Source organism: Nanorana parkeri, unplaced genomic scaffold (assembly GCF_000935625.1).
Source record: "Nanorana parkeri isolate BGI_ZX_2015 unplaced genomic scaffold, ASM93562v1 scaffold345, whole genome shotgun sequence".
Taxonomy (NCBI): domain Eukaryota; kingdom Metazoa; phylum Chordata; class Amphibia; order Anura; family Dicroglossidae; genus Nanorana; species Nanorana parkeri.
Window position 1 is genome coordinate 246,359 of NW_017306613.1, and position 22,551 is coordinate 268,909.

At 44.0% G+C, this 22,551-nt stretch overlaps 1 protein-coding gene across 1 annotated transcript in view; it reads left to right on the forward strand.

The window, feature by feature from the left end:
• Window positions 1-22,551, forward strand: part of FUBP3 (far upstream element binding protein 3) — a 69,765-nt gene that overhangs the window by 25,621 nt on the left and 21,593 nt on the right. Inside the window, exons 6-13 of the mRNA XM_018558544.1 lie at window positions 2,921-2,978; window positions 5,299-5,461; window positions 8,985-9,083; window positions 9,767-9,791; window positions 12,135-12,217; window positions 13,195-13,297; window positions 14,758-14,858; window positions 16,610-16,748. Coding sequence (XP_018414046.1) covers window positions 2,921-2,978; window positions 5,299-5,461; window positions 8,985-9,083; window positions 9,767-9,791; window positions 12,135-12,217; window positions 13,195-13,297; window positions 14,758-14,858; window positions 16,610-16,748 — 771 coding nt within the window. The remainder of the gene's footprint in view (window positions 1-2,920; window positions 2,979-5,298; window positions 5,462-8,984; window positions 9,084-9,766; window positions 9,792-12,134; window positions 12,218-13,194; window positions 13,298-14,757; window positions 14,859-16,609; window positions 16,749-22,551) is intronic.

The following is a 22,551-nucleotide window of genomic DNA, read 5'->3' on the forward strand; positions in this document are numbered from 1 at the left end:
GCTGTGCAATTTTGTTTGTTGAAGTACTGCAAAACATTGTGGGCCCATTTACACTATTGTGCTTTTAGTGCACTTTATGGCAGCCAGTTCATTTTATGGCCCAAAAAGGTGCACGTAGCATTTTTGGCAGCACAGCTCAACGCAGATCTTTGAGAGGTGCGTTGGGGTCCATGCACAATGAATGGTCCACGTTGCACCAACGTAAGTAAGGCGTGTTACTGTAGCACAATAGAGTGAATGGACCCTTAAAGGAGAACTGTGGGGTCAGGGCTTTTCCCCATAGTTCTTCTAAGGGTCACGGGAGAACACAAACTAGCGTCCTCCCGTGACCCAAAGCACAGTATACTGCGAGCTACAGCTCGCGGTATACTGAGACGCCGCAGCCGGGACGGATCCCGACGTTGCTGTCGAGATCCACCCAGCTGCGGGATTGACACCTGGCTCTGCCTATCCAGCTGTGCCCGCCCCCTCCCCATGCGTTCCGCCAGTCAGCGCTGGAGGATCGGAGAGGAGAGGGGGCAATCCCTGCAGGGAGCAGTGAGTTACATTCACGGCTCTCTGCAGGGATAGAGCGAGAAGTGTGCAACCGACGGTATGTTCGCTCACTTCCCGATCTATTGAGCCGACCTGTGACAGTTTCATTGTCACAGGTCGGCTCAGATTATGAGGCTGAGTGAAAATTACTCGCCTCATAATTGTCTTTTAAACCTATTTTATATAAACTGCTGAAGTATAGTGATTTTTGCCTGTAGCTGGGGAAAATGGTGAAGTCTACAGAGCCAAGTCCTGCATCCAGTACACTTGCTGTCCTGAGCACCAGCAGAGAGTATGGACAGAAACAGTTGGCCTTCTGGGGCCCAGTCTGGATTATTTGTGGTTCCATCCCTTAAAGCTTGCATAAAGTTGATGTATTTAAAGAAAAAAAAAAACCTCACTCCATTTAAACAGTGACTTTGTCCGAACTGGGATGTTGCTTTTTGATATCCAGTCGACCACAGGCTTTTAGACTGGTAATTTGTATCGAGTCTTGTACTAATCTAAGTGGTGCTCCAGCTTAATAGCTGAAATACATAAATGTGAACAGATTTACTTCTGAAATCATTATATTCAGCCACTCTTGTTAATCACATAGCTCTGCCATATTCTATAACTAGCAGGGTAAACCCATTTCTTGTTTCCACTCTGTAGATTATGGTATCACCTGTTTGCTCATTGGACTATAAATAATAATGATGATGTAGCTGAGAGCCTGTCGGTGCTTTCCTCCTCTGCTAAGCTGCATCAGTAGCTCCCTTTCCACTCCCAGTGCCTGAAAACATGCGCCAGTGTAGTAAGCCTCATTGGCTGACAGTACATTATACCTAGCTGTTATATATACTGTGCAGTATAAAACTAGATTTCAAGCAGTTTTATTGTTGTAAGTACTAGGGATGCACCAATACTGCTATCTGTGCTCATACTTTCCCCAGTCATCTTCCAGGACAGCCAATGAGAGAAGGCTCCGCCTGCCTGCAACAGGAAACACACCAACCACATTAAATAAAAAGCACTTCCTTCCACCCCCAATTCAGTTTTTTTGTGTTTCCTCCGGCTACACAGGGACATGGTAATATGTTATTTTTTGGGCTCATTTTTATATTGCCTTAGGGCAGAGCCTGACCTGAATGCGTTGGGACCACCTCCAGGCATAGCCTGCTGCGGCGCATACAGGGTTTTTCCCTATCGGACTGCGCAAACTGTTGGTGCTATAGAAATTCTGAGCTCTGATACTTACCCGATATCGGATCTTCCGGTCAGAGGGAGCATGGAGCCGGCTTCCCAGCCAATCGGGAAACCGGCTTCAAGCCGCCTACTGACACTATGAGGCAACCTGGCTTCCTAACCAAAGTCGAGCGGGATGTCATGACCCACCTCCCAGCTTCCTGATTGGCTAGGAAGCCGGGCGGCATGTCAGCAACCCCGCGAGGCAGCCTGGCTTCCCGACAGTGTCACGAGAGAGCATGAAGCCGGTGTGCTTTTAATAGAACACCGGCTTCCCTGGGAATCAGGAATTTGCCGATACTGGATTCCTTGAAGCCGGGCACCTGCTACTTTGTGATGCCGGTATCGGTATTTGGTATCTGCGAGTACAGAACAAAAATATCTGTTCTCAATGCCGAAAAAATAAACGTTATCGGTGCATCCCTTGTAACTACCACTTCTCTAATGCTCTCCTTGATCATTGTGTCAGCCATATAAAATGGGTAGGTTAACATGTAAAAAAAAAAAAAAAGTGAAGGATAATCTTCCAATGGACAAATTTACAGCAGATAAATGCTACCAGAGGTTTTATTCCCATTTCCCTAAACATATTTTACTTACTATATCCCTGTTGGGAAGATTTCCCTTCACTTCTTGCCTCTGTGACACATCAGCAATGGATGATAATTTTCTAGTGGGGCCACAGCAATGAAAACCAGGCAGAGCATGTAACCCTTACCAACCATACCTCCAAAGCAATAAGACAATTGGCTAGAGTCCCACCATAAGCTGAGTAATTCGTGAAAAAAGTAACATACCGTATGTTTTCTGCTGTTTTGACAGGGACTATACCGATACAATTCTGTGAGGGGACTTTTATCAAGACTGGAGCAGGCAGAATCTGGAGCAGTGGCCCATGGCAACCAATCAGCTTCTAGCTCCCATTTTCAAATCTTAACTGAACAAGCTGAAGATAGAAGCTGATTGGTTGCCATGGGCAACTGCTCCAGTTCTGATAAATTCCCCTCAGTGTGCTTCTTAGAGCTAATACTGAAATAGAAGTAGAACTATAATCACCATGACACTTTACTGTTTTTTTAGAGTATAGATATTTGCAATAAATCCATTGTAAATGATCAAAGTAAAGTTAATCTCTTCCATTAAATTCTTTGTTTTTCAGATAGCGGCGGAATGCCAGAGCGGCCCTGCGTCCTCACGGGCACCCCAGAAAGCATAGAGTAAGTGCATTGTGCCGCGGCCTCCTACTACTCCTCTGAGTCTCGGTGCCTTGCCTGCAGTAGTAGCTGCGATAAGTAATCCTCTCCCTTTGTGTTAGTACAGGTTTTAGACAAATTGCCATGTAGCAAAGTGTAATCTTGCTCAACTCTTTATCCACCAGCCCCCATTTCTTCCCTCCTTTTTTTTTTTTCTTTCTCCAAAAGCTACAATGTCTGCTCATCAATTGCAGTGTATTTTTCGCTTGGTGAGCAAATACAAAAGCCCCTAAAGTATCACAGCAGGTAGAGGTGATTCTGTGTACGTCCCCCCCCAACAATCTTGCTCCGCATTGCAAGTGCTTAGCAGAAAACTGGCATTAGACAGCCATCTTTCATGTCCCCAGCGTCTGGAAAAGATAGCTGGTTTTGCTGCATCCCCGTAAGTCTCGGGACTTTTCAGGGCGTTTCATAAGCCCATTCATTCGTGCCAGGCTGCTGTGACCGCTGATCTGGAATAAGTGTTATTGGCAACTGCATATTACACAGCAAGTGCTAGAGTTGCTTTGTTTTGATTTCTTTTTTTTAATATATATATACCCATTACTCTTTGCGCCTCCTCCGTTCAGTGAAAGTGCTGCGGCTGTGTAGGGAGAGTTTAGCTCCTTTCAAAGCAAAATCCAGTTTAACGCAGTTGCGCCTGAATGTAGTAGAAAATTGGTACTTGGACATTGAACTGGAATTAAAAGGAAAAAAAAAAAACTGGGCACCAAGGTGGCTTAGCGGATATAGTCCTAGTTACAATTCTCACCAAGGATATTTCCTGTATGGAGTTTGTATGTCCACCCCACGTGAGGGTTTCCTCTGGAACTAATCCACAGATGTAGTGACTGTGTGGGCTTGATGCTGACATTAGATTATAAGCGCCACTGAATCGTGGACTAATATGAAATGTTCTGTGTTAGCCAAGAAATGTTGAGTAGTGTAGTTTTTATGCAAGTGATATGCTACAAAGATGGGTTCAGATGGAGGCACTGCCCAGGTGGTTTAGTGGATTTTGGGTGGGTTATTTTGTAAGCTTTTGACTATGTTGTCACTTTTTGTGGTGTACTGGGGTATTGAGTGACAGTTGAGTTCATCACACTAAGGCCTCATTCACACTAGAATAGTCCGGCACATACAGCTCTGTGCTGCGTGCAGGGCCGTATCAGGCAGCTCCCGGAAGGACAGGTGCTGCGTGTGATTAGTACGCGGCTCCTGTCCATCTCTATGGGAGTACGTGGCCGTACACCCCCCTACGCTCACCTCAAGTACAGGTCCGTAGGGGTGCGTGTTTCCTGGCTCAGATAGAGACAGGATCCATCCTGTCATTGTACAAGTACGCTCACCAACACGGGCATGCAGGGTGTGTGAGCGTAGGGGGCGTACTGCCGCGTAGTCCCATAGAGAAGGGCGGTGGCTGCCTACTAATCACACGCAGCACCTGTCCTTCCCGGGAGCTGCCCGATACGGCCGTACACGCAGCACGGAGCTGTATGTGCAGGCCGATTCCAGTGTGAGTGAGCCCTAAAAGGGGTATTGCAGCCTTCAGTAGGGGACTGATGAGGATTTATTTATACATTCTGTGTTTTTATACCCTTTACGCTTACAGTAAATTATGCTTAGAGTATTGCCTTCAAGTAAAATGGCAAGCATGCAGAATACGCTGCCAAATGATGCCCTTTTATGGCTCCCAAAGAGCAATGGAACATGCTTGAAGTTTCTTTGCAAATGCAATGCAAGTTCCTTTGCAGAGAATTGCTGAAATTTGGCATTTGCTTACGCACAGCCCAGCCCACACTTGCAATGTTCTGACTTTGCAATAGGCTGGTCACCAGACGGTGTCTTTTGTGGGCAGCTGGTGTGGGTATACCTATGCTTCCCTTCAGAGCACTTTCAATGGGGTCTGGAAGTATATAGGGTAGGAGAGAGGTACAAAGCTGCCAGAGTAAAGAGTGGTCTCTACTGTGCAGCTGCAACCTTGGTTTATTTCCTCAGAGTATTAAGATCTCATGACTGTGCAATCCCAGGAAGTAAGACCTTTTTGTTAGAGGGTAGCGGGGATCTCTGAATAGCTAACAGATAAATATAGAAAACTGTGATGGAAGAATTTGTGTAGCATATGGGAGCTAGCTGGTACTTGTAAGGGGCCAGAAAACATATGTTGCCTCTATTGGTTTCCTGGCTTCTAGGAGGTTTCTTAATATTTGCAGTGTAAAGGATATATTTGAATGGACACTTAAGGGTAGTTTTACTTACATTTTTCCAGTACTCAACTAAATGCATTCATCTTTTATCCCTACAGGCAGGCAAAGCGTTTGCTAGGTCAGATCGTGGACCGCTGTCGGAATGGGCCTGGTTTTCACAACGATATGGATGGCAACAGCACCATCCAAGAGATCCTTATCCCGGCATCCAAAGTTGGCTTGGTTATTGGCAAGGGGGGAGAGACCATCAAACAGCTGCAGGTAAAAGGTCCTGGCCCGTGTTTTTCCAAAAACTCCAGCACAGCATGGGTTAATGTGACTTTATCCTTGGGTCCATTATCAGCACCCCACCCCCCCCTCCTTTTCCTCATCCATACCATTTTGCTAATAGTTTAGCTCTGCAGCAGGTATAAGTGTGTGTAATTATACTCAGTGTGTAACATTTCTTTGTGAGATGTTAATATTCAGAAGAGTACAGACTGCTGCTAATTAGCACTTAATTCCCGATACCGCAGTACCTTTAAAAGTGCTTTTTATTTCTTAAATTTCTATTTTAGTTTCTCTTCTGTTTTAGCTTTAAAAAAAGTTAAAGAAAATTGTCATTTAGAATGCATAGTATAAATGCAGCTGCAAGCAGGCGAGTGACTGATATTAATCACTAGTTCCAGTTCTGCGATAAGCGATCTGCAAAATAAGCGTAAGGAAATGCACATTAGACAGGTACTCAAACTGTCACTGATTTGATTAATGGCTACAATGCATTGCTTTCTTGAAGCTAATGGACAAGCAAGCTCTCGCACACTTATGTTACTATGGTGAAGAGGTTAAAAATATGGTTCTTTAAATTTTACCCGTATCTTGTAAGAAAACAAATTTTCTAGAGCGGGAATTGTACTCCGAGTTGATTTGTATAATGTTAATTCGCTTCAGGTCTGGAAGTGGCAAATGAGTTGGTTTTGGTGCTTTCTTGTTGGTGCTCCTTTTTAGCATGGGAGCTGGAACCATTTTAGCCTTGATGGCCCTGTAGTTTTAGCTGTGAACAAGGTAAGTATAGATCAGTATAGGTTCAAAGTATAGATCCAAAATATAGAATTACATATTACACCTAGAATCAAGCTTTTTAAATGGTTAGCACATAAGGATTGTTTACCTTTTAGCTTATTAATTGTTTATGCACAACAGAACAAAATACTATACGTTCCCTTTAGGTTTAAAGGGTTGAGGCCCCATTCACACCGTGGGCCTTTCGGCTGCGCGGATCCGCCGATTTGAACGATTCCATACATTGCGGTGGGGACCGTTCATGCAACCGCGCGGGTCCGCACGATCCGAACTGCTCCCTGCATTATTTTTGCCACGCTGATCAGTGCGGTTTCCATATAGCTTTCTATGGAACCGCTGCATTTTTTATTGTGTTTCAGCGCTAAAACGCAATTAAAAACTCCCCGAGATCAGCGCTTTTACTGTGCTGATCCGCAACTGCCCTGGTGTGAATGGGCTCTGAGTTTTAGGCCTGATTACCATGGGCTGATCAGGAGGGGATCCGTGCACAGATCCTTTCCTGACCACAGCAGTACTGAGCGGATGTCACTGCTGTGAGGAAAAGACGGAAACTGCCGGACCCCATGTCTGCCTATGGGGAATCTGATGTAAATGGGCATGTGTCCGTTTACATCAAATTACCCCCGATCTGGCGAAATGGATCTCTGATCAGTCTTTCACCAGAGTCGGGCGTAACCGGGTGTAAACGGACACTCGTCTGTTTACACACGGCTGCCCATAGACTTGCATTGGGCATTTTGATCTGGTCCGCCTGAAACACTGATAGTGTTTCAGGCGAACCTGATTGGACCGGCCGTGTGAAAGGGTCCTTAGGATTAAGTGTAAACTGTGGTAAGTAGAAGAGGTAGTGTGTTAAAGTTTTGAATAGAGTAGGGGAGGTTTAGAGTTAAGTGTTTTACTAGTGTCCTCATTAGAGAGGTTCACCCTCTGTGTCCTGACCATTTTCAGAGGCGGAAAGCAATGGGAAATATAAAATCTTAAGGTGCCCATACACTGCTCGATTCTCGTACGAGAATCGGGCGAAATCCCGCGATCGTACGAGAATCGAGCAGTGTGAACTAAGACGTGCGACCGTTTCTACTGTACGGTCGCACGTCTTTTGTCGAGCCAACATGCTTGAAAACCAGTCGAGAATCGTACGATTCTCGGCGGGTTTCTAGCCTGCTAGCCCGATATCTGCGGAACGGGCCGGTGTGCGCACACTGCCCGTTCTGCATTGCGATGATCGCAAGTACGATCTGCCCGTCCAAGGTGGGCAGATCGTACGGGCTTTTAATGAGCATACGACCATCGCAAGACAAAAGTCTTGCGATGGTCGTAAGGTGTATGGGCACCTTTAGTTATCACCATACAGGGATGGAGAAGAAATCGTAATTATTAGGCGACAGCTGTTTAAAAGGGGATCTCGCCCTTCTTTCCTGTTTCTCCAGGACTGGAAGTGAAGATAAAGCTTACATACAGCAAGATAACTTGTTTAGCCATTACTTAAGCTGGCCATATACGCATCACTCAATCCCCCCCGCTGGGCTGTTGTATTGTGATAGTGGTTGGTTAGAATACTGGAACCCTGACTACAGCTGATTCGGCTACAGTCACTGTTCAGTCGAGAATTTTCAGACTGGCTTTTGGCAAAAGTCAGTTGAGAAATTGACTTTTGAATGGAGGCGGGTCGATGGGGCCACACACTGCTCAGTTTTTGGCCTCATTAGTAGGCTAAAATTCTAGCAGTGTATGGCCAGCTTTATTGCATTCAAAACTTAAAAATTGCCTGTAGCTACTTTATATAGACCTAAAGGGTAATGGTTTAAGGTGCATAATTTTCAGGGGTTAGGCTACGGGTAGGGGTCGAGGCTTTTGAGAAATGTGCGTTTTTCTTTCACCTCTTTTGTTGGGAGATGATTGGTTTAAGAAAAGCCAGCTCCTGAATACAGAGCACAGCAATGGGTTCACTTTCATTCCTCATCTGGCAGCACATACTCATTTTTGAGGCCCCCCACCACTTGGCTCAGCAGTTCAGAAATGACCTGGTATTTCTGGGTCTTTAGAAGCTCACAATTCATTCCTGTTCCTTGCATGTGACAGCCCATGGTACTTGGTAATTGGCCTAGTGCTGTCACATAGAAGGTGGGAAGAGTTTTCAGCTTCCAGGACTCAGCTGAGTACAATGGGGGCAAAGGACAGGCGAGTATGTTCAGCTGGAAAGGGGGCATTAGTGAACCTGTTACTTTTGCCTTTCGTTGGCAAAACACTTTTCCTAAAAAGTAGATCTACACTTAATGTAAAAAATGTATGTCCTGCTGCTCCAGGCTACCCACAGTACTTCTTGCATTAAAATCAAAGCCTGGGCATTTGGTCATATGATCTCTGCTGATGGGGAGAAGCAGAGATCGGACTGACTGATCCTGCAGTCCCAAGATTATGATTACTTGAAAATAATTAAAGACAACCTGGAGGAGGATAGGACATGAAATAACTTTTTTTTTTAATTTTACTAGTATTTGTATGTCCCATTAAGACTGTTAACATGGCTTTATGTGTGCAGTTGAGGTTGGGTCCATGTCTAGTGGTTAAGTGTTAAAGTCAGCTTCTTAGCTCTTATTTGATTAAGCTGCATAGTGACTCTGTGGCTAACCATTACATTGGTGACATGTGTGCGTCTGATGGTTGTCTGTATGTCACTTCTTAAACATCTCATTTCATGACACTTGCTCTCATGTTACAGGAGAGAACTGGTGTTAAAATGATCATGATCCAAGACGGCCCATTACCAACAGGTGCAGACAAACCCCTTCGGATCACAGGAGACCCGTTCAAAGTGCAGGTGTGTGAGCTTTGTGAGCCTGACCAATAGCAAAGCTTTAAGTACTGAAAGCTGAACTCTAGGCAAGCAACTTCATGTATGTGTGAATTGTCTTACCTGCAAAAAAGATTTGTAAACCTGTCCAGCCAGTCTGGTGATCTGGGCAGCCTTGCCAGAGAAAGTAGCCAAGTCACTGACCTCCCTTTTTTTTCCAATAGCTATTAAAGAGCAGCTCTAGATTTGGTTTAAAAAGCAAATAGAGGGTTATTATTGCTCAAAAACTGCAGTGCATTGTTAGGTGTAGACAGTTCGTCTTTATGAAATAAAGCTTGGTCACCAACCCGACCCTAGCATGTTGATGGGCAGTTAAAAAGAAAAAAAAGCACACCACGTTGGTGAGGTTTTCACTCTGCTCTCACCTCCTGTCATCATGACAGAACTGTGCACTGCAGTAGAGTTTGATTGGCCTCTTGTTTTGCCCCTACCTCTTCCAGTCTGCAGCTTGTGGGGGGAGGGGGGGGGGGGGGGGGGTTGCAGGAAGCTTATTTAAAGATGAAATGGGTACTCATACGAAGTTTAGCTGTAAGGTGTTTAGTGAGTTCCCTAACTAATCTTTCCTGGTCTCACTCATGAGTCTAAAAGCAGCACTGCTAGTGTGGCGGATGTATTTCTCCCTTCATTTTCCCACTGCACTATGGGAGAAGGAAAGGAAGAATATGTCTCTTATGGGTAACCAGAACAGTTTTCCCTTGAATGCTGCTATAAGACGTGGGAAACACAATGTCCTTGCATGTGTGATCCGTGCACTGTTAGGCCGAGTGCAGGGATAGCCAAACTTCGGCCCTTCAACTGTGGTGAAACTACCAACCCACCGTGCCTCTGGAAGTCATATGTGACTGACAGAAGAGTGTTGCAATGCCTCATGGGATTTGTAGTTTCACCACAGCTGGAGGCTCAAAGTTTGGCTTCCCTTGCACTAGCGGGTGGAAATTGCCCTTCCTCTCCCAAGTGGCATTAGAGCAACCAAAAAAGTGGGAACAAAGAAGGGCCAACAGTGCCAGAGTAGTGTGGATGGTTAATATCATGGGCTGAGTCAGAGTGCATGTCATTATGGGTGATCTCCGAGATGCAGCAGCACACGGAGTAGATGGGAGCATTGTTTGCTCTTACAAGTAGAGCAGTGGCTGGATTTACTGGCAGAGGGCACATTTTTGGCAGCAGGTATGCGTGGATAAAAAAAAGCAAGCCTTGGGTTTGTGGGCTTTGTTTCTTGCATATTAAAGGCTGCTTAGGGGAGCGTAAGCATTGCTGATTGGAGCACCGAGAGCAGAGTTCTGGATCTCGATATACAGTATCAGTAACGCACTAACACATTAAATAACCTGAAATCTGTATTTTTAAGCCAGCCTGACTGCATGTCTCTAATAAAATATAAAGATTTATTTGGGCTTTAATGATAACGAGTTGAAAGCCACACATTGCTGCTGTTACAGTTGATATGTAGTAGCGTCTTAGTTCCTGCTTATTATAGACCAGAGAACAGTTGCCGTGATTTTATTCCTAAAGCCCAACTTCTATTTTGGATAGTGGAGAAGGATTATAACCTCTGTAAGGTATTCATTAGCAGTCACTGTCCCTTTTTAGTATTGCTGTGACAGGAAATCATAGGAAATCCCTCCATAAGGGAGGGGGTGGGTGCAGCATAGCCTGCAACAAAACTCTCTGTATATTGAAGAATTAGAACCTCTTTCAGGTTTTTACAGTCTGTGTTTCTTCCCTGGTGACAATCAAGTCCCCCCCCTTTTTTTTCCCTCTAGCTCTCACACGGTTAGGAAATGGGGTAAAATCTCGCCAACGGGGTCACAGAGCAATACATACTTCACAGAACTACTCTTTCCAAATCCAAAAATAAAAAGTTTGGATTGCGTTGGGCTTTAAGTAATAGTATTCACTATAGAAGGGCACATAGCTTAACCTGCATGGACGCTACTGCATGCCCATACCAGAAATAAGTTCCAAGGCAGGCTAATAAAGAAGGAAAGGGAAACACATGGTCCTTTCTTGTTTACAATAGTGGGCTGCTACTGAGTGTATACCAGGGCCATAGTGAACGCTTCATGTGTTTCAGTAATGTAGCAGTGCATGTTTACTGCATGTACCATCAAAATAACGTTTCATAGATGGTCCATTTACATAATCATTTCATAGTTGGCCCTTTACATATTGACCTTCGCTGTCCCGCTGCTTATAAATCGTCATAACATCATGCTTCCCTATTTTGTGTTTGGTTTTATAGGCCATGTTCTATGTTATAATGGACTGTTTAAGGCCACCCAAAAGTGATGTGTTGGCTATAGGTAGAGCCTGATGGGCTAAGCCCCTGATTTCTTATGTCTTGGATGCTCCAACAGTGAGATCTCCCCGCTAGATTTCCTGATTCTGTTCCTGTCCAAGGCTTGAGCATTACGGCTCACCTTTTTTGTGTTACAGCTTCCTGCTTTCTCTTTACATAATGTAAAAAAAAAAAAAGATTTAAAAGGGGGAATTTGGCCACGATGTAACTTGACCCACAAAGAAAAAAACTCCTGCATATTTTTGGCAGCACAGTGCTGTAACACAGTTGCGCTTTACACGTGCCTTGGGGTGATATTCAAAATGAATTGCACTGATGCATGCATGGTACACTGCCATGGTAGAGTGATTACTAATAAGGGTCTGTGTCGTTTGTTCGCTTCATGCGGGTATTTTAGTATATAAGGGTAAGGGATTTTTAGTATATAAGGGTAAGGGAAAGCACCTTCCGGTGAATTGTGAAAATTCTCACAGCATCTCAAATTGGTGCCATCGGCATCCCACAGACGCTAGTGGCCAGCAGGCGTGCAGACTCAGAAATTCAGCACAGAGATCTCACCAATTGCCATCCCTGAGAGATAGAGGAACCTGTCAGGTGGCTTAACCCTTTATCTACCAAATACTAAAATATAGGTTTTGGCCTTACTTACCCATTAACTTTGATGGATTGTCACTAGCTTTGCATCTTTCCTTTTTTTTTTTTTTTTTTTTTTTTTATAGAGATCATCAGAGAAAAGGACCAGGCTGACTTCAGAGGGTTACGCAATGACTTTAGCAGCAGGATGGGAGGAGGCAGCATAGAGGTGAGTGAGAATGCAAATACGCTTTTTACTACTTTTATCTTACGGTATCAATGCTACTTTTCATGTTTTTGTCACTTTGCAAATTTTGATATTGGAGTAAATTAGGTTGTTTTATGTGGTTACTGAACATATTCTAATTCTCATTCTAGCTTGCAATCTGTAGGTAGCAATATCGGGAAAGGGGAACTTTGTGGTAGTACTTTGTGCTGTGAGAGTAGTATTTGTCTGAATGGAGGGTTAAAGAATGTCTGATGACATGTGACATCCTTGGTAGTAACAACAGCCATTCATTAATTGCATTCTACTTCAGTAGCGCCATTAACATAAGCAGTAGCTGGTAAGGGGAATTGCTGTTGGTAGTAAGGGTTGTGGTATTTGGCGACATAACTGTATTACATGATAGGACTCCGAATAAATGGGTAATTTTTTAAATTTTTCTTAGACTGGGTTCACACTGTTGTGCTGTGGTAATACACAAAAAATGCACTTTCCATTGGTGTACTGTGATGCCATCCATTTCTAATAATACCCCTACCCATCTTGTCAACAGACATTGGTAGCAGTGCACCACAACACATGCATCATGGGTTGTGGTGCACCATGTTACCAAAGAATAGTACTCATGTGTTTTTGGTGCTTTAAGTAGCCCATTCATATGAATGGGCTGCCTTTGCACAACACATTCTCAGTTCACACTTACACGTATGCATTTTCATGAGGTTTTTTTCGCGTATTTTTAATGGCTGAGGAGGGTAACTAAAGTACAGGTTGCTATGAGAGGTAGAAACAATTTTTTTGTAGGAAACAAAAAAAAAAGGCAATTGTTCATGCTTTAGCACACTAAATGTTGTCCAGTTAGGGATTATATCTAATTGCTGCATTACATAACATATAGCCATTAAACTCTTAGGACTGAACTGTTCTGTGAAACTTGTTGCTGCTTTATCTCACCTTTACCTGTTTGTCACACTGCCCAGGTGTCTGTACCTAGATTCGCCGTGGGAATCGTAATAGGAAGAAATGGGGAAATGATCAAAAAAATTCAGAACGATGCTGGCGTACGAATTCAGTTCAAACCAGGTTGGTGCAGTACAATTCCTTCTAGTACATGGCTCAGTACGGAGCTGAACAGGGGTCGGGGGAGATGCACGTCTTCATGATCTGTAGTTCAGTATTTTGTATGTGGCTACATTTTCTCTCCCGTTCATTGAAGGACACAGGGAACAGATCGGAGATCCTGTACTGTAGGGTAATATCGCCACCTGCAGGAGAAGATATTGAACACCGAGCCCTCAATCTCTTTTTCTGCATCCCCTGTTAAATAATAAATAATAAATGAACAGGAATCCTCTGTAGTGAGTGTTCCTGTTAACTTGTGGGGATAGTATGTTTTCCATGTCCACAATCATGAATGAACAGGAAGTGATGTAGATTACTTCCGTTCATTCATAATTGAGGACACCGTAAACATACAACATGTCCTCAATTATTTACAAACACTGAACGCTGAGTGTTTGTACCCGCTCTCCATACTGGACCTCCTGTGACAGCTGTCACCGTCGCTCTCCCGATCTGTCACATGGTGGAGAGACGTCAGCCACTCAAAGCGCTTTCCTCCTCCCGCACCGCTCTGCCTCCTGTGACATTTTCTCTCCTCCCGGCTGGGATACAGTGCAGCGCCCAGCGGGGAGGAGAGCAACCACAGATGGTTCTACTACGTGTTTTGACATAGGGTTTCACAAAACACAGCTTATCTTTTTTTTTTTCCCCTCATCACTTTAAATTGCCCAGTTTTGCGGAAGGTTTACATTTAGAAGAAAGTCAGTTTTGTTATATCTGATGCAGGTTATTGGCATAAATGGCTATTATTATTACTATTATTATTTTACCAAGTTTGTGTTTTTTAATTGATCTGTAGTTCAGTAAATGTGATTTACCTCTTTTAAAGTATATAGCTGATGGCATACCTGTGTCTGAATTGCTCACATTAGTGAAAGCAGTATTTTCTCGTACCTACACTGGACATTAGTATGCACATTTTGCTTTTGCCATGAAGTCAAAGGTTAACCTGCACCTCCTGCAGTTTCATATTGGTCATTAAGGCTGTCTTTCACATTGAAGGACCAATAGGGAGGAGTTGGAGTGGGTGGGACAGCCAGTGACATTGTGGCAAATACTAAATTGTAGTCCACATTTATTCACTTTAATGCTGTAATGGTGTTTTTACCAGTTTGGCTGGAGTTCCACTTTACCTATTTAACGTGTGTTGTTTTGTACTAGTGAAAACGCCATTCTTTGTTACATGCCCTGCCAGTTTGCCGCTGGATACTGTTTTTTTTATTTGCGCATGGATATATTTTTACAGAAACCTGTCCTCTTGAGTAATCTACAGCTCTCAAGCAGAGTTGCTGCTGTTCTGCTTTAGTTGATGTGGCATCATATGCTGGCCTGTTTTTATATACGAAGCAACACTACATAACAGCTGGGTTTACAGCACATGGGGCTTAACGTTTTGCTTTGCTTGTGCTTGCCTCCTGCAGATGATGGAATCAGCCCTGAAAGAGTGGCGCAAGTAATGGGCCTCCCTGACCGGTGTCAGCATGCCGCGCATATCATCAATGAGCTCATTGTGACTGCGCAGGTGAGAGACTAAAACTGCAGACTTGAACTGACATTTTATACCTACACCTGATCCACACACTCCACCTTTGTACAAAAGGCAACACAGAATTACCTAGAACACAACTGAACAGTTTGATATTTTTATATATTTGTCATTTAGCAAGTGTGCATTAGAATCCAAATGCTAGCACAAGAAAGCCCCACGTTACACTTTAAATAAATTGAGAAATTTCCTTTTCTCATCCTTTTTGAGGGACACAGGAAGTCATTTAACGTTCAGGTTTTGTTGCCGTCTATCATAGGATTGGACACTGCAAAAGATCCAAAAATATTTAGAACATAACCAACAGCAAATGCGTATTAGAATCCAAAATGTTAGCGCAAGAAGGCTAAAGATTACACTTTAAATAAATTTAGATATTTTGTTTCTCGTCCATTGAGGTGCACAAGAAGTCATTAACCTTCAGGTTTTGCTGCGGCCTACCAGAGGATTGTAAACTGGTGGGGAAAAAAAAAGACCAGCTCCGGGCAACACCTAAGACAACACCCCCCGCCCCTTATCACTTAAGACTTTTCTCTACATTGCTGCTGGAACTTTTTAGTTTTCAATAGCAGCTCTCCAGCATTGTCGTCCTCCGCCTGGCTTTTGAAGTACCGTCTCTGCAAGATGGGACATTGCAAGCATAGCCTGGAAGTGATTGTCGGCCATTGGGTTCCTTGTGGGGCACTCTCCGAACACTGTTCAGGTCAAAGTTAGCTGCAACGTACTTTCCAAGTCCAGAGTCACTGGCATTGCCTCAGTGCTTTCCCTGTCTCTGATGACTTAGTGAGTAGGCCGGTCGGGCCGTGCACCCAGGAACTACATTTTCTTAGGTCACTGGGAGGTCTCTTATTTCCTTTGGCCTATTGTCTGCCCTGAGGATCAATTTGCCAATGTTCATATTTTCAAGGCTGTCTCATATTTGCATTGCCTGGTACGTTTTCAGGTGTAAGGTCCTTGAGGTGGCTCTTTGAACAGAAGGCAGTGCCATTTTCCCACTTGTTTTTTTCTTGAACCGGTTCGTGATTGTTTTCTGTGTTGCCCACCCCTCAGTTGGACTGCTTTTGGATGTCCCAAAGGCTAAAGAGTTCCTGTTTCCCTCAATTGACTCCAAGAAAAGGATTTTGAGGTGGCTACAAAAATCCTACTCCCTCCTCATCCTATAATCCTCATCCTGCAGTGATCATTAATAAAAATAGGATTTAGAAATTGATCAAAAGTGTGGCTTGATTTTTAAATGAATGGCCACAAAATGGCAGTCCTGCCACACACAGATGGGAATTCACTTATCTAAACGTTCTTTTTTTTAAAACCAAGATTTGAAAATGTAGGGTTTCTCCCGATGCCAATGAGCTTCAGCACATGTGCCAGCCTTATGAAGTGAATGCATGGCAGTGACACTAGTTACACAAGGTGTGTTTATCAGTGAGTGCATATCTTGAGCCAACTTAAAGACTTGAATTGTGAGCTGGAGCAGTAAATTGCAACCAGAAAGAAGAACATTTGCAGTGAAAAAATAGGGCTGCCCCCAGTCCAAAAAAAAATATTAATAGAAACAAAGTTTAAAGTGATCATGAATTTAGATAAGATTCAAACCAGGATAATTTTTTTTACATTACATTTTTGTTTAAACATTAGAAAGGTGGTGTATTCCCTTTAGTATATGCATGACAAGCCTGCATTATTTCTTCATGCTTTTGAAACCTGAAATTCCATGTCATCTCCTGCAGGAACGGGATGGTTTTGGTGGCCTGGCGATGGCTAGGGGCCGGGCTCGCAGTCGCGAGTGGAATATTGGTACGTCAGGGGGAATGCAAGAGATCACCTACACTGTGCCTGCAGACAAATGTGGACTTGTCATCGGTAAAGGTAGGACTTACCAGAACCCGCCAACAGCCATCAGGAATGCTGCTCCTTTTTTCAGTCTGCACAATGTTTTATGTATTCCCAGTAACTGCAGACCTAAATCCCCCCCTCCCCCCCATTTGATGTCCATAGGTGTAGTACAAACTAATATTTGTGTATGTTGGGGCAAAATAAATACACACATGCCATATGTCTTTTCCATACTTGTGCAGTACCCCATGTTTTATGCATTTAACCACTTGAAGTGTTTCACCCCCTTCCTGGCCAGGCCATTTTTCAGTGTTCAGCGCTGCGGTACTTTGGCTGACGTTTATTCCGTCATGCAATGCTGTACTGAAATTAATTTTATACCATTTTTTGGGGGACAGATAGAGCTTTATTTTGGTGGTATTTAATCACCGCTGGGGTTTTTATTTTTTACTATATAACAAAAAAAGTACCCTAAATTTTGTAAAAAAAACATGTTTCCCTATAAAATGTTATGAAACATTTATTTTCGCCCCAATTTTTTTGGTATAATATAAAAGACGGGGTCACGTCGGGTAAATAGACACTAAATATGTCAACCTTTAAAATTGCGCGCGCCCGCGAAATCGCAGAAAACGACCGCAACCAAAATTGGCCATAGGCGACACTTTAAACGTTTTTACCGCTCATCAGTTTAGTGTTATCAGTGATTGGCCCTAAAATTATTGCTCTCACTCCGACGTTCGCGGCGATATGTAACATGTGCTGCGAGGAGACGGCGGGACAGAGGTACGGGGGGGGTGCGCACACCCGCAGCTCCTGCAAGCGATCGGGCGTCTCTAGAGACGCCTGATCGCTTGTATGTAAACAGCCATCGCTGGCTGTTTACATGCTCACAGTTTTCCCTCTCGTGTGCGCGCTGAGTGCCGCACACGAGAGGGGGGAGGGGCAGGACGTCTTAAGACGCCCTCCCGCTCCTAGCAGACGTCCGTCCGGCCGTTCACAAACGGCCATGGACGGAAGGTGGTTAAAGTCGTTGCAACTACAGAAAATAGCAGTTGGTTTGCTAAAAATTCACTCGGCTCTTAAGTCCTATCGTGGACTGACTGTACACAGTGTTTTTGTAGACTGAGTGGTGTCAGCCCTGCCCGGTTTTCTCTTGTCGCACTACTCGGACCCGCCTACTTTTGCCATCTCCACAATGTAAAGGCTAATCATTCTGTAGTCCTATGAGCAGGAATTGGGGGTCTGTTCACCTTCCTTGAGATAACACAAGAAGTGTGTAGTGGAAACAGAACAACTTTAAATATCTGACAACAGAGATTTTTGCACTTATCAAACAGTTTTGTAACTATCCTTTCAATGGCGTATTTAACAGGCCTAAGCCCTCGTTCACACCTGAACGTTTTGTAGCGCGTTCTACGCTCGACGAACGCTCAAAAATATAAATCCCATTTTATTCAATGGTCTCGTTCCCACCTTGGCCTATTTCCGCCCGTCCCTAACGCGCTACAAAACGGCCCACGGCTGAAAAGGTACAGGTACTACTTTGGGCCGTTTTTTTGCGCGTTTCCATTGGGACACAGCCAAATAGCCTTCGGAAACGTGCGATGGTCGACGTGACTTTTTTACCGCGAATCGCGCGACAGACGCGCATATGCAATACGCCTAGGTGTGAACAAGACCTTAAGGGAGCAAATAAAAAGTTAATTGTTATTGGAAAGTCCACTTTCCCAGGTGAATCTGGAATCTCTCAACGTCACTGCTGTGTTTTTGTCACTTTGCAGCAGTTCTGAACCTGTGGGTCGCGACCCCGTCGGGGGTCTAATGACGATCTGCTCTGTTTTTTGTGTTTTTTTTTCTCCTGACATCGCGGCCGCTGTCAGTCAGAAAGAAAAACCAGCAAAGGAATGCATAGCTGGATTCCTATTGGCTATTTCACTTTGCAATAGCAAACTAGCTATTGCACCGCCCTCTACTGCTGCCAATCAGCACAGGGGGACCTGAAGTTCTCCATCAGGTCCCCTTCTAGTGATTGACAGCAGCAGTGGGCGGGTGCAATAGTTTATTTGCTATTGGCTATTGCAAAGTGAAATAGCCAATAGGAATCTAGCTATGCATTCCTATGCTGTTTTTTTTTGTTTTATTCTGACGGCGTACAGCTTACACATAGCACAGCTGGCCCCGCCCACCCCAGGAGCTGGTCACATGACTGACACATCTTATGAGGGGTAACTCTCACGGTTTACACTGAACTCTATGGGCTGCTCTGTCAGTGACAGTACTGTGGAGTATGTACCTCATACGTTGTATAGCCACACACTTTAAATCCAATTCTTCTAGTTCCATCTGCAGAGCCCGGTCCTGTCTTTGCCTATAGCAGTGGTTCTCAAGCTGTGGGTCGCTGTGTGATTTCTGCTGTGCTAGGCGAGAGTCCTCCTCAGCCCTCTCATAGCGCAACAGTGTCAGTTCTCCCACCACGCCGCCAGATGTCGCAGCCGCGTCATCCCTAAATTTTACCGTTGGGGGTCACCACAACTTGGCAAATGTTACCAAGGGGTCCCGGCCCTAGAAAGGTTGCGAACCACTGCTTTACAGTTTCCCTCATGTATTAGACAGATTCCCTTTACATTATAGGTGCATGTGCTCAAATATTACTGCAGTTGACAATATTTTACTTTGCTCTCCAGAAAGTTGCAAACAGATTTTAGAGCTAAGCGAATCTCTCTATAGAATGCTCTGGGGCTGACCCATTAGTTGTTGCAAAATTAAAGAAAATTGAAATACCGATTGAGTGTTTGTTTTTTTTATATATTATATAATTATTTTTTTTTATACACGTCTGGATTTGTACAGAACAGTTGACTTTGCTTCTGTTTGTATTGTGGTTTGTCTTCGGTTTGCTGTCCATTCTAATAATTTTGTTTGGCATTCTCTTAGTCTGTAATGCACAACATCAGGGCTTTGTTACCTCCCAGCGTCCATAAATCTCACTTGCAGCCACTGCTTGGTGAAGCATGGCTGTGTAATTAGATTATAATCACGGAACGATTAGCAGCTTGGGCACTTAAGTATATTTAGAACAATTTGTTTACCCAGCCTGCCCTTTGTACCTGCTGTAACACACCAGCCTCTGCTGGATGGCTGCTCTTATTCTCTGTAGTATAGCTGTGCACTGCTAATATGTTAGAGGTAACCCTGCGGTACTGGCAGTTCTTCATAGGCAAGAACTTCATTATGTGTATGCTGGGGAATGGAAGGCTTAGCTGGCATCTTGTCTGGCTGTTTCTTTAAGGGCCTGTTCACACGACGTCCGTTTTGTGTGCTGACTGCATCCGTACGCTGCTGCACTCAAAATGCATCCCAATGTATCCCTATGTGTTTTATGGGCTCCAGTTCTCACGTGCGCAGTCCGTTCAGCTTACGACAGAAAAAATACTGCATGTCACATTTTGTCAGGTCCGGATACGCAAACGCGTCAAAAACGCACTGCGCTGCAGCTAACATACTAACAGCCCCACTCACTTGTTCTGCCTGATGAAGGGGATCCTGTGTGACCCCGAAACGTTGCAATAAGTGTATTGTTGCATGGTGCGTCAATAAAAGACGTTTTTCTACTTTGGAGTGCCGGTGTCCATAACTCTTTATACTCCAGCATCAAAAACGCAATGCATCAGCAGCTCCACGTCTGCTGATCAGGACCTCATCAGGACCTGATCTCATGTGAACAGGCCCTAAAGCAAACCTTTGCTTTGACCATGCAGGGAAAAGCTACAGGATAACTTAATTGCCGGTTCTCACAGTTGCTTATACTGTGGCCACTGGGAGAGAAGAGAATAGGCCACTTTTTAAACACCAGGTCATCACACGAAGCTTTTATAGGGCTTCAATGGGGACGGGGACCTGCGCCGGTGTGAAGAAAGGGCAAGTATAAGCAGATGTGGGTACCAGCATGGGCAAGGTTTATGTTAAAGCACTGTTAATGTGATTTTTACATGTTTGGTTATCCATAATCTTGTACTAAATGAGGCAAACAAAAGTAGGTTTAGTCACTACAGCCACTCTACATCCCTAAGGAATAACTGTTGCAGTAAGGTTGCATTGTTTTCAACCAGTCTGCAAACTCATGAAGCAGTAAAACCCAACTATTGTGCAACACTAGAAAGCGGTGCCACTTTATTTGTTTAGCAAATATGGTTGCATATGGGTTACCTGTAATGCCTGCACCGACTTGAGAAGCAGTTGAAGAACCACCAAGATAGTAGAGCTAAAAGGACTTACTGATCCGGTCCCGATAGTATGTTGGCACTAACTAGAAGTGCTAATTTTAACCAGTGACTTATTTCAGTTTGGCGGAAGTGCTCTGTGTAAAGATGCTCGGCTAGCATTTAAGAGCAGCCATCACCCCCCCTCCCCTATCCCAGTCACATTTCCATGATAAACAGTGTGTGTCAGTGACAGGCAGGGGCTCACAGTCTCAGCCTGTCCACTCTGCCTTTTAACTGCCTTGATTAATTGCTTTACAATTTGCCACCCAGCTGGGGGGCCCCTCTCTCACCTCCTCTCCTTACTGTTCCTGTAAATAGGAGCAGCCAGGGAGGAGGGGGCCCCATTCAAAGGCTCCCAGACTGCAGGGACAAATTGGGACAACACCACTGAATACCAGGAGATTGGAGCAATAGCCCATATTAGAATTAGCGTGAAAAACAGCAGCCCTTTACATGGCTAAATAATCCAATAGTCTGACAGCTATACAGGAGAAAGTCTACTCCAAATGTAATGTCTGGCTGTTTCTTTAAAGCAAACCTTTGCTTTGACCATGCAGGGAAAAGCAACAGGATAACTTAATTGCCGTTTCTCACAGTTGCTCAGTGTATCTAAACCTAGAGTTATTCTTTTAAACTTGTCTTATTTAGTATTGCCAAATATTTCCAACTTGAGTGAATTTGTTTTATACCTAAGGCAGCAGGGACTAGGGTAAGAATGAGCTTTTATGCAATTGATGCAGCTTTTTGATCTGCAAATAGAAGCATCATATAGACCAGATAGGGCTGAACTAATCTGAGAAGCTGGGTGCAACAAAAATAGCAACTTGCTCTTTTTTTTTTAGAGGATTTTTCTGTCGTCGAAGATGTCCCTCAGTTATTTAAAAATTGGACATCTGTTGGCTTTTTAAAGGGAGTTAGATGGTTTCAGGCCAGCTTTATTTGGTCTGATTTTGTCAAGTCCAATTCTACTTTATTTTTTTAATCTATTTTTTGGTTATTTTAAAAGTAAAAATAAATATACAGCTCCAGTTGCAGACTTTGCATTAAAATACAAGTTATCCTATTAGATTAGGGCACCCCCTCCTACCGGTTTCATCACCACACTTTAAAAGGGTAATAATATATCCGTAGAGAAAGTTAGACTTAACTTATCCCCATCTTCCACCTGCAGCTCATAGGTGAAGGTGATGTCCTGCTCCTCCTGGGGAGACAATGAGGATCCCAATTTTTGCAAGAAGCTGTACTTTAAGTACGATCGGGTGTCTTCTTCCAGGATTTTGGTACTCCTTGTTCCCCAAGAATTTCGCCAAAAGCATAGTGGCGACGTTTCCTACTATGCGGAAGGCGAGGCTTAGGCAACGATTCACTTTTTATTTATTTTTTTCTTACAAGTATAGGTCACTCTAAATATAGCAATGTTTACAGAGGGAAGGGGACCCTGATCTGATAAGCGGAACTGTTACTGCAAGTCCCATGTTACCTAAGGCCTGGTTCACACTGAGCATTTTGAGTTTTTCTACCCTAAAGAACACACAAGAAAATATACCCCCCCCCCCCCCCCACACACAAAC